A 16,856-nucleotide genomic window follows, 5' to 3' on the forward strand; every position below is an offset into this window, starting at 1 on the left:
TACATAAGCTCCCTAATCTATCATTCTCTTCATCTCAAAACTTCTTGACATTATCCCCCCACACACTCTCTCTTCTCCTTTCCTTCAGTCTCTGAAAATAAGTCATTCCTTCTCCTTGCCAAGGCCAACTCCAACCTCAATAAAGGCAACCTCAATTGTCCTCTCTTCTCTTGAACCTTCAACTTCTTTTTCTCACTAGTGGTTCCTTCCCAACTGTCTTCAAACACGCCCAAGTCTCTCCCCTCCTTAAAGAAACTTCACTACATCATTAAGTTATCTCCTAAAGCTCTCCTCCCTCTCAACCAACCTTCCAGAAAAAAAGCTGTCTACATTGATTGCCTCCACTTTCTGTCCTCCCACTCCTCAACACTTGGCAATTTGGCTTTTGACTTCACCATTCATCTGAAACTGTTGTCTTCAAAGTTACTAATGATCACTGAACTGCCAAAGTTGGTGATCTTTTCTCAGTCCTGATCTTTCTCTCCTACATTTGACACTGTTGCCCACCCTTCTTCTATTTTTCCAATCATTTCTTACTTTCCTTTGCTGGTTCAATAAGAATCATGATCTTTAACTGTGGGATCCCCAAGGCTCCGCCTGTGCCTTCTGTCTCAATTTTCTCACTTGGTGACCTCATCCACAACCGTGGGCTTAATTATCATCTCTATGCAGATGACTCACAGATCTATATATCCAGCCCCAGACTCCTTTCTGAATTTCATTGCCTGGTATCCCCAGTTTATGTGCCGTTGAACATCTCAAATGGAATGTCCTGGAGACATCTCAAATTCAAAATACTCCCACTTCTCCAAAGAGCTCTCATTATCTTCCTCCCCACAAAAATCCTCCCCTATTCTAAACTTTCCTCGTTCTGCTGAAGTCACCACCACCCTTCCAATCTCCCTGCCTCATGTCTCTTCTCACTCCAGTCCATCCTTTGCACAATTGCCGAAGTAATTTTCCTTCAGTGTTTATCTCACCATGTTACACCCCTACTCAGTCAACTTCAGCGGCTTCTTATTGCCTCTAGGATAAAATGTGATTTATTTTGCTCTCAAAACCCTTCACTACCTAATTGCCATTTCATTTTAAATTACTACCCCTCCAGCACTCTATGATAGAGTCAAACTGCCTTCCCATTACTTACATCACATTCTATCCCCTTTCTCTGTGCCTTGACAATAGCTATTCCCCATACCTCAAATGCAAACGGGTAGGTTGGTAGCAATAATGGATGGAGTGCTGGACCTGGGGTCAGGAAGACCTGAGTGCAAATCCAGCCTCAGACATTTAGTAGCTGTGTAAGCGGGGCAGGTCATTCAACCCTGTTTGCCTCAGTTTCCTCATCTGTAAAATGAGATGGAGAAGGAAATGGCAAACTACTCCAGTATCTTTGCCAAGAAGACCCCAAATGGGATCACAAAGAATTGAACATGACTGAACAACAAATTCCTCAAATGCACTCCCTCCTCACCTCTACCTCATAGAATCATTCTCTTATTTTAAGAACTCTCAAACTCAAGTACTTCATCAGCCTCAACCTCCCCTAGTAGCAAGGGATTACAGGCATGCACCACCATGCTTACCTCTAAAACTATCTTACCTTCTCAAGTAAGCTTTTCCTACCCCCCTTCCCCAACTGCTAGTGCTTCCTTTCCCAAACTATCTTGTATTTAACTCTTTGTATTTATTCTATATATACATATATACTTATATCACTCCAAAGAAGACCTAGGAGAAAGCATCTCCCCCTACTCTTTTACAGGGGTGGCAGGGTCCACAGGTGGGGAACATTGACTATAATGCTAATTTTTATATGTATTTTTTCTTTTATTCCTCTTTTTCTTTTCTTTTTTTTTGGAAAAATCTTTGTCATGGCTTTCTAGAAAGGGGATGGGAATCTGGATGATATAAAAACAAAAGATATCAATAGAATCTATTTTTTAAAATTCATATATCAGTAGCATTTGAACCTGTGAGGTCAATGGTAGTCAAAGCAAATCATTGGTTGTTGAAAAAAAGATCACCCAGGACTAAATGAAAGAGAAGGAATGGTCTAATCAAAGGAGTACCAGCGAAGTGATGTTCCAGAAGCTAAACATATAGGTATTAAAAGCTGAACAATACATACATATATAACCATATATATATACACATATATACACACATACATATATGCACAAATATATGTGTATGTGCATGTAAGTGTGTATATATACATAAATATATATACTTTTTGTCTACCATTAGACTATAAGCTCTTTTAAAATAAAGATTGTTTAATCCTTTGGATTTGTATCCCCTGTGCCTATAATAGCATCTGACACATAGTAGGCATTTAATAAAAGCCTTGATAGGCTTGACTGATAGTAGAGATGAGGCTAAGTAGTAGATGGAACAAGCCTGTATTACTATTATATTATTATTACTTAATATATGCTGAGACTGCAAATGTGTCTCCCATATTGAGAGACTTTTACGCAAAAGAAACTTTTCTATTAAAAATTATGTGAAGAAAAAGGAGGAGGAGGATGAGGAAGAAGAAGAATTTTATTGTAATTGGCATGTTAATAGAGTTGAGTTCCCTTTGATGCATAGTTGCTTATAGCCTTATGAATCTACTTCCCAGAAATGCAACTGGTTTTTTTTTCTTCTAATTTCTGTCATTGGTCTTGCTTTCTTACTCTAAGATAACAGAAGTTTCAGTCAAGGTCATACTCAGGATATTTCTTAGCATCTAAGCTGAACAAATGGACCATGTTGAGATAACCACTACTTCCCAAAGTCAATGACTACACAACATTTTTAGGTTAACCAAAGAAGAAGGAAGCATGGAATAGTAGAAATAGCACTCAATTTGAAACCAGAGGACTTGGGTTCAAATCCCAGCTCAACCACTTACTACTTGTGTGATCTTGGATATATCACTTAATGTCTCTGAGTCTCGGTTTTCCTCAATCTGTAAAATGAGAGGATTAGATTAAATAACTTCCTTTCCAACTCTTAATCTGTGATCCAATGAAATATATGAACTAACCCATCAGTTTCCCCTCGGATAACAAGTGCCTATGTCTATGGCTGCTAAGAATTTGGAATATATGCCAAGGCCAAAGGCTAATCATGAGTGTGGAAAAGGTAGGCTCATGATACCATGTACCACGAGCTAGGTTCATGTACCCTGGATACCTAGAAGACTATCCATAAGCTCAGGCATATGTCACCAAACCAATTAGTGTTCTTAAATCTTCAGGAACATTTGAAGAGTAGCAACCTTATCAATAATGAGGTATTTCAGAATCAGAACTTTTTTGCAATAGGAGCAGAAATAATCTGGCTTCAAATCACATTCTGCCATGTGACCCTCACATGGATATTAGTACTTGTTTCGGCACTGAAAAAGCTGGTGTAGGACAAAAAGAAACTCTACACACCCAGAGAAGTATGCCCTTCACCTGGAAGTACCAGAGAGGTTATGAATAGCCTTCATATCCCCTAACACTAGCTATGCATCTAAGACCCAAGCCAACTATAATTCAGCTCTATCACAAATCATATTCTTCAATAAATTTCAGTGGAATATATGTGAATTTTGTGTTGAATTTTGCCTTCACCTTTTAGTGACACAAAGTAAGATTTACCACATAACTCAGATAATATAATATAAAGTATTTTGTATACCTCAAAATGCTCTATAAATCTTAGCTTCTATTATTCCATGCTTAAATATTCTTATTGATTAACTATTCACTTAAAAACAAGTAGCTATTAAATGTCAGGAAATGGAGAGGAGGACTTGCTCATTCCCCACCCCCAATCCTTGGAATTAGCCCCATGAACCTACAACACTCCTCAATCATACTACTCTCTCTTTCTGAGTTCTCCACCAACTAGTACCTTCCTACTTTATTGCATCACCTGATAGTCATCCTTTCAATTCTCCAGCCAAATCACCCCCTCCCTCATATATGTTCAACATTTTCCTTCTTTAAACCTTTGCTTATACTGTCCCCTATACATGGATAGTCTATCCCCTAATCTGTTGAAATATACACCATTCTTCAAGGGCCAGCTCAAATCTCTAACTTCCATGAAGCCTTCTCAATTCTCCTCATGCTCATAAATAGCCTTTTTTCCCTTAGATGTTGCATAGTGTTTTGTACCTTTCTAGTGAACTTATAAATTGTATAGTAAGCATTGTGTTATAGTAATTGCATGTATATTCTATAGTCATTGCATAGTTCTCTGTCCCATACACAATTCCACAAGGACAAGAATCATGTATTCACTGTATTTCCATCTCCCCAGATGCAAAACAGTGCTTTGCACAGACTAGTCAAATAATAAATGATTGGTGAAGGAAGTCTAGAACTGAAATCACTTGACCTATATAGTAACAAGAGCACCGTCTTAGCCATAAAGCAAAGTGTGCCATCAATGGAGCATCTCTAGTCCAATAAGCCTGTTGAATCTTCTTTCAACTGGTTTACTTGGTCCTGGATTCTACATGGAACAACTGAGGCATCAGAAGGTGAGGGGAGAAGAAAAGGAACTATGGCATCCAGGAGCTAGAATCATATAGATTTAGGGGCGGAAGGGACCTTGCAGGTTATCTATTCCAATCCCGTGATTTTATTGTTAAGGAAACCATAGCCTAGAGTGGTTAAGTGATTTGCTTGAGGTCACAAAGATAGCGAATGGAAGGATGGATTTAAAACCAGGGCCTCTAAGAACAAAGCTGGTGTTCCTCCCACTGTACCATGCTGCCTCTCAGTTTGGAGTGGGGTGGTAGGAAAAAAAAAAGACAGAGATAAGGTTACTATTTTTAAATGGGTAGATTTTCTTTAGAATTTTAATGAATTTTTTTCTTCTTTCATTTTTCCCCACTCCCATCCCCAAAAAGGAGGATTTGCTAGAATTCCAAATCTGGTTTCAGCTTTTCAAAAACCAAGTCAGAAGGTAAGTATGTATTTCCTTCCCCCTTTTCTACTACAGATTTACTTCAAATAACTTGCAAAAATAGGTGCCATTGATTTGTTTGTTTTTCCCTCAGAAAGATTCATTCAATGATACCTCCTACACCTCAAAAGCTTTATTCCTCTTCCGGGCCTCACTTAAATTGATGTGAGGACATCCATCCCACCCACCTCCAAACACAGGCTCATACTGCATGCCAATGAGACACTTAAATAACAAAAATATTTAACTTTCTATTTTGAAAATCCAATATGTCACTATCTAGTTCCTGCCAAATACTTCATATCCTTTGTTCACTGGTGACTGGTCAGTGTTATCCATTTTAGATTAGCATTGCATGGGGATGTAATCTTCCCTTAAATTCTTTGAAAAATGCCCATAATAGCCCTTGTGAAGATGGGCACAACAATGTTATTGATTATGATCAAATCCTAGTACATAAGTTTCTGATTCTCAATAAAGTGTACTGAGATGTACACAGTACCAAACTGACCTAAAATTCTAGAAACAAAAGGCTAATCTACTTCAAATTATTCAGAAAATTCCAGAACCACTCCCAAATATACTTAGTCTACTCTCTCATCCTCAATTTTATCATCACTGTTCTTTTTTTACATTTTCTGCAAAAAAAAATTTTTAATTTTATCCATTTGAAAAATATATACATTGAGTCACTCATTCAAGAACATTTTATTGGGGCAGCTAGGTGGCAGAGTAGATAGAGCTCTGGTCTTGGAGTCAGGAGAACCTGAGGTCAAATCCAGCCTCAGATACTTGAAACTTACTAGCTGTGTTACCCTGCACAAGTCACTTAACCCCGATTGCCTCACCAAAAAAAAAAAAAAACATTTTATTAAGTAAGCACTAACTATGTCTATGGAGCAGCTAGGTGGTAAAGTGGATAGAGCACTGAGCTTGGAATCAGGAAGACTCATCATCTTCATGAGTTCAAATCTGGCGCCAGACACATAGTGGCTGCAAAACCCTAGGCAAGTCACTTAATCCTGTTTGCCTCAGTTTCCTCATCTGTAAAATGAGCTGGAAAAGGAAACAGTAGACCATTCCAGTATCTTTGCCAAGAAAACCCCAAATGGGGTCATAAAGAGTCAGACACAAGTGAAATGACTGAACAATACCTCCTATGTCTATATCCCTTTGCTAGATGTTAGGAAGAACACAAAGAAAGTAAATTTTTCAAGCTGGAAAAAGAATGAATAAATACATGAAACTGCTAGAAAACAACTCTAGAGCAATACAGAGGTTATCTAATTTTAAGCTGTAGTAGCTTAAAATTGCACTAAGACTTTTGGAACAAACAGTATAGTATAAGAAATAGTGTAATGGTGTGATCTACATTGTATAAGGTTTACATTATGTACAGTAAAGGAACTAACTTTAAAATAAAAGAATTTATACACATCCACAAGAGTATTGTAATCTTCAAAGTAGTGACTTTAGAAGAATACACTTATTCCAATGATATAACTACTACTCCAAAAATTTTTTTTTGATTTTCTCTTTTGGGATCTGACCTTTGAACTAGTCTTGATGTGAACCTTGAAGGAAGCCTAAGATTTAGGATGTATGTAGAAGAGTAAACTGTCAAACTGCATAATTCTCCTTGTATATTACTGGTCAGGAAGAGGTAGGACTAAATTGCTGAGGTCCATTTTTATGCTATGATTCTGTGACTAATACTTTTTTTATTTTTTTAACACAATCTCTTTCCAAACTAAAGTTACATCTTATAATAAGCTCTTATACCTCTTCATTCTACACCTCCAGGCTCTTGGGTACCATGTTAAATTCTATCCTCTGCCCTTGAAGCTTCAAGATGATAAATGCCTAGTCTTCCCCTCTATCCAAAGGTTTGCACTAAATTTCCACTAAATGATGATGATGATGATAATGATGATTTAAAATTTTACATTTTATAGCTCTCTATATTTTTAAGTATTTTTTCATTTAACTCATTTGATCCTCATAACAACCCTATGAAGTAAGCAAAGCAGGAATGGTTCTTCCTATTTTACATATGAGGAAACTGAGACTCAGGAAAGATAAGTAACTTGACCCAAGACACAGCAAATGGTAGTCAGAAATATAACCCAGACCTTATGACTCCTAGTCCATTCTCCTTCCAAGGCAGCCACCTTACAAGTAACTATATTGTACATAGAATTTTAAAGAATAAATAAACTCTTTACTCATGCAAAATTTACTCACATATGTATATGACTACATCTAGTTTAAGATATTCAATAGGAAATAGGTAATGTCAGGGACTAAAGCTCAAGGGAAAGACTGGGGCTATGTGCATGTGCGTGTACGTGTACAGGTGCATGTACATGTGTCTATAATATCTGTGAGTCATCTCCATAGAAATGATAATTAGACCCATGAGAGTTGATGAGGTTACCAAGAGAAAGAATGCAAAGGGAGAAGAGGACAGAATCTTGGGGAACATCCATAGTTAGAAAGTGTAATGGAGACTGAGGAAGGATCAGATAGTAGAAAGAAGTCAAACCAAGAGAGAGTAGTGTCAACCATCTGGAAAATTCATTCCCTGGTAATACTGGGTAAATAATGCTTTTTCTGAATATGTCCTAAATTAAAAAAAGAAAAAAAGATTGAAGACTACCAGTGGTGCTAGCCAATTAGCAAATTAATTTATTAGGCTACCAGTTCCTTCACTAAAAGCCATCTCTCATGCCCCATTGTGCAGTCAAGATGACTTTGAGTTCTCTAAGGTTATGGCAATGTGATGCAAACTCTAACAGATCCTAACAAGCCAGCAACACTGTGACTGCAGCCCAGTTATAGAATGTGTGTCTGCCACCCGAGGAACCTCATCACCAGAAGGCTGACCATCACCTGATGAATTATTTTTAGCCATAATAGTTAATGAAAACACTCTAGTGTGGCATAAAGGGACTGCTGTCTACATCAGTACATGTAATACTGTTACCTGATGAAATCCAGAAGTTTTTTTTAATATATTGAATTATGGCTTCATTGCAAACTCCAACCTTTTGGTTATTTGAGGTAAAGTTTTCTGACTTTGTTAGAAGCATAACCGCCTTCAGTGAACAATAATATGATTGGATTTCCAAAAGTATGTTGAATTTTACCATTTTGCATTTCATTTCCGGGACAAAAGTTCAGTCAATATTTTTGCATTGTCACTTGAAATCAATATATTTTTCATCCTTCATATTAGAATATTATTTCATTAATACGACAATAGTTCTTCCCTCATTCACCTATCAGTTCCCTAGTTGTTAATGTACACACAGAATCAAACAAAATGTTGCTGTTTTATTTAAGTAATTTGTTTAATTGACAATAATAACTCATTGTACTTTAATGAAAATTTGGTACACCTAAATCAAGTACTAAAAAGAACTTGGCACACTCGAACAAATACTTGCTTGCATTTTGGAAGGAATATGACCTCTTAGTGGATGGTGAAGAAAAAAATGGAGTTTTACAGGAAAGCTACAAGATTTCTGAAACTAAGCTGAAATATACCCACAAAAGCAAATCTCTAAAGAGATAGGATAAAAAACTAATGGAACTTGAAGCAATAAGTCAAGTGTCTCCCAAAACCCTCAGACATTAAAAAGTAAGGACTGGAAAAAAAAAGATGTCATTAAAATAAATAGGACAATATAACACTCTAGCAACTGCCCCACTTTGTTTTCCTCTTTTTCTTAAAAAAAAAAAAGAAAACAAAAGAAAATCTTAAACTTCCTTTCGAAAAAATTCTACTATGAGAAAACTGTCAGATCCATCAATATCTCATCCAGCTCAGCACTGCTATCTGTCAAACATCACTCAGGTATGAGATCACTATAATTGACATTATCCCACACAAAACTACTAAAACAAACTTCAGAATCCAAAATCTAAAGAAGAACCCAACAAAAAGAGATAGAATTCAATAAATGTGGCACAAAGACCAGAAACCACATGACAGATACAGAGAGATACTGATAGGTTTACCTAGACATCATGTCACTTATGTATGTATGACTTTGTTTGCAATGCAAGTGACACATTTTTCAATACATATCTTTAAAAAAAAAAAAGGAAATCAATGACCTGATGATGGTTGGGGCAGCAGCAGATGTGTTTAGATGTGGTTCCACACAGCCCAAGAAAACTCCAATGATGCTACAGATCAATATTATGCTTTGGGCCATGCCTAGCACAGGGCCAGGTTCCTCCTTCTCCTGCCCCAACATTATTATTACTTCTAAAGTTATGATGTGAAGAACACTTTTCTATCACTAAATCCAACCCACATGCCAAATCATAGCCTCAGGATCCATCATCCTGCCTGACACAGGTTGGCTCTGCTTAGACCTGGGCTTCCTTCTCTGGAGTCTCTCCCCCAAATGACTCACCAGCCTGATGAGTCTGCTTAGAAATTCGCACACAGCCTTCACAAACCCCATTCTTAAATCCTGCTATTGGAGGGTTTGGGGAAGGTAATGCCTTCCCTTCTCACAACCCTTCCAACTTCAGCCTTTTTTCTACATCTTACCCTGTCCTAAAGAAACTCCATTCCCTTCCCCTCCAAATCTTAGCTGCAGGGGAAGTCCTAACTTCCCTCCTCCCCAACATAATATCCCTTAAAAGTCTAAACTCCTTGAGACCAGGGATTATTTTAATTTATTACATTTGTGTCCCTTGGGTCCCAATGGCACAGTACTGGCACATAGGAGGTGTTTCATAAATGCCTATTCATTGATTAATTCTTTACCAATGTAATTCTCACAATAATCTAATTGGGTAGTTAAAAGGCAATGGGAGACCAAGACTGAAACCAAAAGCTTTACTGTGAGTTTAAAAGATAAACCATCTTCCTGCCTTAACCTCTGAACTAACTCTAACTTCCTGTTTAAGCTAAGTCACCAGCAAAACTTCTAAGAGTTTCCCCATATGTAAACACTGAGATAATGTTTCTTGGACTTTAATAATGAGCATGGCTTTTTGTTACCAGGCTCTTTCATCTTCAAAGTGCATGGCTTATAAAAAGAGTGAAAATAAGAAGTGTTGTGCAGATTAATTAATTAATACTTGTAAAGTACTTTGAAGATAGAAAGTGTTAAATGTTACCATTCTAATAACTTCACAAGTGTCAGGTTAACATTCAGGTTATTATTCCACACAAAATAAGCATTTGTCCTTTACACAGTTTCTAACATAGTGTTTATCACAGATTTTTCTATTTTGTTCTTACTTTTCATATGAAATGACTTTTAACTGACGAATGCCTGTTTTGTGACTAATAATAGACACATCAGCTTTAACATTTACAAAGTCCTTTACACTATCTCACTTGAGTCACCCAACAATCCTATTAGTACTACAGATATTATTGCCCCCATTTTACAGATGAGGAAACTGAGCCTCATAGAGGTTAAGTGACCTGCCTGTGATTATACACTTAATGAGTGTGAAAGGCAGGATTAGAGCTCTGGTCCAAATCTAAGAGGCTTCTATGAAGTGAGTTTATAAAGCTATAAACTCTGATGCTACTTGTTACAAGCAACAGTGAAACCCACCATTGTGTCTCACCTCCAGGCTTTCTATAAAACCTCGAAGGACCTTGCAAAGCTACCACCTCCACAGGACACTTGTCAAGTGTTAAATGTTAGACTTGCTTAGGTCCCACAAGGCTTGGGCAAAGTGATGGTCCTAATGGCTACTCCCCAGTTGTAGGCTGCCAACCTCTAGCATGGAGGAAGGAATAAAAGGTTACTGGGGAAAAGCAGTCACAAGGAAGTAGGTAATGGGAAGGTTTGGTAGAGAGTAACAGAGGGGAAACAATAAAAGAGGAACAGAAGATATTTAAGGGAGGTGGGAGAGAGTATAAAGAGACACAACAGGAAGATGGTGGGAGAGAGCCATGCAGGTGCAAATGCTGCCAAGTGATCCCACACCACTCTGCTGTTTAAGGACAAGCCCCCAATGCTACAGATCACTTGTGAGATATCACACCATGAGTGATATCACCAATCTGTCCATTTGGAGAGTTTTCCTGTGCAGTGCTGCAAGAGCACATGCAATCCCTCCTATCAGCATAACAGTGAATTGGGGGGAAAAAAATTATTTCTTACCAGTTTCCAATGAAACGAGGGTCATTCTGGTCAAGATGAACGGGCATTCTGGGATCAACATAAAAACCAATAAGAACTCCACCTAATAAATATCCTGCTGCAGGACCAAGTGCTCCCATGACATACATGATGGCTGAGAAAATAGAAGGGGAAAATCATGAACTACAGCGATTTATTTTGTGAAAGTTTTGCTACTTCTCTAAGTCAGCCAAAATTATAGCAGACATATGTCACCATCAGAGTCCGTGAGCCAGCAAAGGTCCTTCAATGACTGGCAGTCTGGAAGACTTTGACAGGTGTTAATACTTCTATTCTAAGCCTTATCCATTTATTTAACTAATGGCTGTTGTTCTCTTGGAAATCCTTAGGATATCAAGGGGATGGGGTGGGGACGGGGATAGCAATTAGTCAAAAAAAAAAAAAAAAAGACATCAACAAGGCATATTGACTACTTAGCCAAACCCAAAAAGTATCATTTTGAAAAGTATAGTATATAGCTAAGGACCCAAGTCCCAACATAAATACAATTTACTCATGGGCATTAGTCAGATCTTAATGTGAAACCTATGTAAGCATATGCTGAACATGTGACCAGTGCTAATTCCTACATGGTATAACACAGAGTAAGCTGGTTGCCTGACTTTATTCCTAAACCCTCCAAGGTTATTTGGTAAAAGGTAAGCATTCAAAAGCAACAGATAGGAAACAAAGACAAAGTGTAAGGAAGAAGGGAGACAGAGACAAGGGAAGGAAGAGAGAGAGAGTGAGTGAGAGAGAGAGAGAGAGAGAGAGAGAGAGAGAGAGAGGGGGGGGAAGAGAACACATACAGAGAGCAAAAGATAGAGAGAAAGAGAAACATTCAGAGACAAAAAAAGAGGAAAAATAAGTCACAAAGAAATGATATATTGTGATCACAGCCTCCCGTACAAATGTTGAGACAATTGGGAAGAGCATGTCAGACACAGAGCCTAAAATCTCTCTCCACTTCAAAACCCCTAGTACCTTACAGGCTATTTCAAAATCAAAGAAATCCTCAATAAGACATTTGGTTAATTGTTTATCATCAAATTATGCTTAAAAGAGATTACATCCCTAAAGGGGCTATATTGTTGTTGTTGTTTGCCCTTACTTCTTGAAGAGGACCAATGGCATCAGGAGGGTGATGTCTTGACTTGCAGGTGAATTGGATTTAAGTGAGCCAGACCTGTGCAAAGTCATCAGCCTCACTCTCTCCTCCAGGGTCATTGGAGTCCAATGACAAGATATAGGTCAGGACGACTACAGATGATCCTGGATGCAGTAGGAGACCTTGGACTTTTTAAGCTAAAGTCTTTCCCAGGTCTCAGTTTGTTTGAGGCAACAGCAAAGAGAATGAACTACGAACAGTGCTAATCCATTAACGCAACATGAAAACAATTGGAAAGATCCCTTGCCCTACTGAAAAAGGAACAACAGTATCCTCTTCTTTTAGAAAGTAAAGAATTTTTTAAATCATCATTTAGGTTGAAGTGGTTTTATATCAACAAGTTTTTTTAAAAAGTTTAATTAGCATGCTCTTTAAGTGTTATAATCAGGTTTGACCTTTTTTTCACTTATGGATTTAAAATATTAAATTCCTTGATGATCACAAAGAAACCTAGACAATCAATTCTTCCTCCACCATCCCCATGGCTTTTTTTTTCCTTTTAAAACTCCTTTACATTTTAGGAACATTCTTAACTTAGAATATGGTCTGGATGCTGATCAGAATTGTGTTTCTTAATTAGGAATTCATTCATTCATAAACATTGTTAAGCATCTATTGCGTGCAAAGCATTTTGTTAAATACTAGAGGAGATACAAAGATAACTAAAAAAGATGTAAAAGCTAACAAGCTAGACCAAAGATGACTTTAAATCCCTGAATAAACAAATTACTTTTCCTCTTTCCTGTAAGTAATGCTATTGCTACAGTGAGGCAAATGAATATGAGCAGAGTGACTGTGCATTTTCTTAAACATCTGCTTCTAAATAAGAGTTGACTAATCTTAAATCTCCAGTTACACATGCCTACAGTTGGCTAGGCAGCTCCATGGCACCTGTTCTCACTTCTTGCACTATTTCAAAAGAGAGAGAATCTTAAAGGAACATCTAATTGCACCAACCATGACTGAGCCATTAGACACTTGCCATTTTTAAACAGATGCTGAAGGGGCTGTGGAAGCAAAGTAGCAAGCATTTGATAGTCATTGTAAGCATTTTTATAAAAAAATTTTTTACAAATCAAAGCACTGGTTCAATAAATCCTTCCACCTCTTTTTTATTACCTGTTACAAATCAAGAACAGAAAGTCTGTTTTGTTATTAACTACAGAAATTCTTACATACAAGAAATAGAGGACTGAACATGCTATTTCACCAGTATATGAAACTCCTTGGTGAAGAAACTCCTTCTAAAATTCAGGTCACTACATTCTCTGCAATTTAAAGTCTTAGATAGTGGTCTAGAGCACCTGAGATTAAGTGATTTGCCCTAACTCCCACAGACGGTATGTGTCAGTGGAAAGACGTGAATTCAGGTTTTTCCAGCTCCAAGACTGGCACTCTACCCTTTTGGATAACATTTTAAAAAATCACAGGGCTCCGCTCTGATTCAGTATCCTAAAAAATACTTAATACATTAGAGCAGTAACTCGGTAAAGTAAATGCAAGTGCCTCCAACACTCAAAAGTCTTTCAGCGGCTCCCTCACTGACTATACAATAAAGTTTACGCTCCTTAGTCAGGCATTCAATAGGGTCCACAATTTGGACTTAAGCTACTGTTAAGGGAGCAGAGAGTGGTAGGAAAAGTACTGCACTAGGAATCAGAGGATGTGGGTTTGAAGCCTTTCTCTGCTCTCTGTTTTTTGGTGTAACCTTGGGCAAATCATTTAATCTGTTAGTTTCAGTTTCTCAGTCTCCAAAATCTGTCTCCCTGCCAGGGTTGTTGTGAAGATCAAATCAGATTATGTATATGATATGATAAATTGTTATATGAAAAGCACTACACAGATGTAAAATAGGGAGGCAGTATGAGCTGGGGTATGGGCAGATAGGCGGCTCAGTAGATAGAGTACCTGGCCTGGAGTCAGGAAGATCTGAGATTAAATTAGGCCACAGACACTAGCTGTGTGACCCTGGGCAAGTCACTTAATTCTACTTGCCTCAGTTCCTCATCTATAAAATGAGATGGAGAAGGAAAAGGCAAAGCACTTCAATATCTTTGCCAAGAAAACCCCAAATGGGTTCATGAAGAGTTGGACCTGACTGAACAACAAGATCTGGAGTAGTATTTCTTAACCCAAACTTTTTCTTGTTCTAGTCGTTCTTTTTTCCAGTTGTGTCCAGCTCTTTGCAACCCCATTTGAGGTTTTCTTGGCAAAGATACTGGAGTGGTTTGACATTTTCTTCTCCAGCTCATTTTACAGATGAGGAAACTGAGACAAACAGGATTAAGTGACTTGCCACATAGCTAGTAAGCCTTTGAGGCTGGATTTGAACTCAGGAAGATGAGTGTTCCTGACTCCAGGCCCAGCACTGAATCCACTGCACCACCTAACTGCCTTTAAACCAAGCTAGAACTGGCCAAAGACTTAAATGTTCTACTTCCCCAGTTTGCTTAGACCTTCACAATGATGGACGTTAAAAAACAAAGAAAAGGGACTAGTAGGGGAGATAGGGAAAGAAAGCAGCATGCAGGGAGAAAGAGGGGTCATACACTTGGAGACTGGCTGAACAAATTGTGATATATGAATATGTGAAATATTATTGAACCATATGAAAGGATCAGGTGGTTTCAGAGAATCTTGAATAGCATAAACTGATGCGAAGTAAAATGAGCAGAATCAGAAGAACTATTTATACATGGACAACACAGTAAAGAAAAAAAAAACTTTGAAAGACTTAAAAGCTCTGGTCAATGCAATGACCGAAAATATCTTCAGAGGACATATGAAGAAATATATTATCCATCTCCTTGACAGAGAGGTGATGGAGTCAAGGTGCAGAAAGAGACACGTATCTTTGGAGATTCATCTTGGTTTACAATGCTTATTTGCTACAAGGTTTTTTTCCTTCCTTTTCCCTATTTTTAATTAGGGGAGGGAAATTATGGGAGATGAAGAGTTAGCAATAGTGATGAAAAAAGAGAGAGCCATGGTAATATCTTTAAAATGCATAAAAAAAATGTAACAGAAGGAAGTTCAGAACAAAGCACAGATAAGCAGGACCATGTTGAAAATAATGGGTAAGATTTTTTATTGACTTTTTTAAAATGAAATGGAGATTCATGGTTACAGATGCAATCATCTTTCTTGTTCTGTAGTATATATGAAAATTATCTTTTTTGGTATTTAAGTTCAAAATTTTAAAAACTAAAAATAATACAAAAAAAAAACACAAATAAATCTGTGAAACAGTCCCTGATATGAAGGGCACTAGGGAGTAGGAAGAGAGTATTAAAAGTAACAAGCTATAAAATTTGGGAATAATACCTAAAAACAAAGCAAAAATGGCATAAATTACTACCTGTTGTTCATTTTCCAGAGTCTTCCAAGGACTGAAAAGGATCCTGCCAGTAAACCTGAAAGTTTTTCAGCACTCCACAAGGTTATCCTCCAAACTCAAAAATAAATCAAACATTTCTGCGATTCCCAATCAGGGTTTATAGATTTAGTGATTGATTGGTAAAAAGTACAATGGGGAGCCTTGTATAAAGTCTATTCTGGAGGTCAGGATTAATACCCACCTACATCAGTTCTACATCGGTTTTATTATAGGAAATTTTAAAAGTTTAAGTGGATATGATTTGGTTCTATACAAATACTAATCAACCAGGTTGTAATTGATATCTACTAAAGTGAAATATTCATAAATGTCTCCTGCAGTTTTATTCCTGATTTCCTAACCCAGACATCTCATACCCTCCAACTGAGAGCCTAACACATGGTAACTATGAGCAGAAATTGGAAGTTCAGCTGTAGTAGACACTTGAGTTCCATTTACATAAAGAATGGAAACTCACATGGAGTACACGACTATATTATCACTGTAAATAGGATCCACAGAATCATAAAGAGATGGAAAGGATCTCCGAAGTCATCTTCTAGTCCAACCAGTAGATGAGTAAGAATTCCCTTTACAACAAATGATCATCCAGCCTTTGATGGAAGACCTCTAGCGAAAGGGAACTGACAACCTCCTGAAGTAACTCATTTCACTTTTAGATGGCTCTCATGGATAAGATATTTCTCCTTTCATTTAACCTAAATTTGCCTCTACAAATTCCATACAATTCCTCTAGTTTGGCCGTCTGGGGCCAAAAAGAACCAGTCAAACCACTCTTCCTTCAAACTTGACCTTCACTTAACCTTCAAACACTTATATGCAGTTATCATGTCCCATTTCAATTTTCTTTTCTTCAGATTAAACATCTTTAGTTCCTTTGACTGATCCTTTCATATGCTGTAGATTCAAGGCACTTGACCATATTGGATGATCTCCAACTTATCAGTGTCCTTCCTAAAATTTGGTGCCCAAAACTGAAAACAATTCTCTGGATGGCATCTGACCAGCAAACTTCTATTAATATAGCCTAAAACTAAATTACTTTTTTTTTTTTTGCTAACACACTAAAGCTTAAGATCTATTACCTAAAATTACAAGTCCAAAAATTCATGTTCAAGTTAAGCTATCTATCTGGGACAAAGATAAGGAGACTAAAAAAAATAAGAACACA

The 16,856-nt window shown here is 37.4% G+C and overlaps 1 protein-coding gene across 2 annotated transcripts in view; it reads right to left on the bottom strand.

Annotated features, from left to right (window-relative positions):
- The window catches only part of LOC114053875 (solute carrier organic anion transporter family member 5A1-like), a 190,847-nt gene that overhangs the window by 119,567 nt on the left and 54,424 nt on the right, over window positions 1-16,856 (bottom strand). For both annotated transcript variants that reach the window (XM_027876984.1, XM_027876983.1), the window contains exon 2: window positions 11,103-11,235. In XM_027876984.1, coding sequence (XP_027732785.1) covers window positions 11,103-11,235 — 133 coding nt within the window. The remainder of the gene's footprint in view (window positions 1-11,102; window positions 11,236-16,856) is intronic.

Source organism: Vombatus ursinus, unplaced genomic scaffold (assembly GCF_900497805.2).
Source record: "Vombatus ursinus unplaced genomic scaffold, bare-nosed wombat genome assembly UNPS02014812.1, whole genome shotgun sequence".
Lineage (NCBI taxonomy): Eukaryota > Metazoa > Chordata > Mammalia > Diprotodontia > Vombatidae > Vombatus > Vombatus ursinus.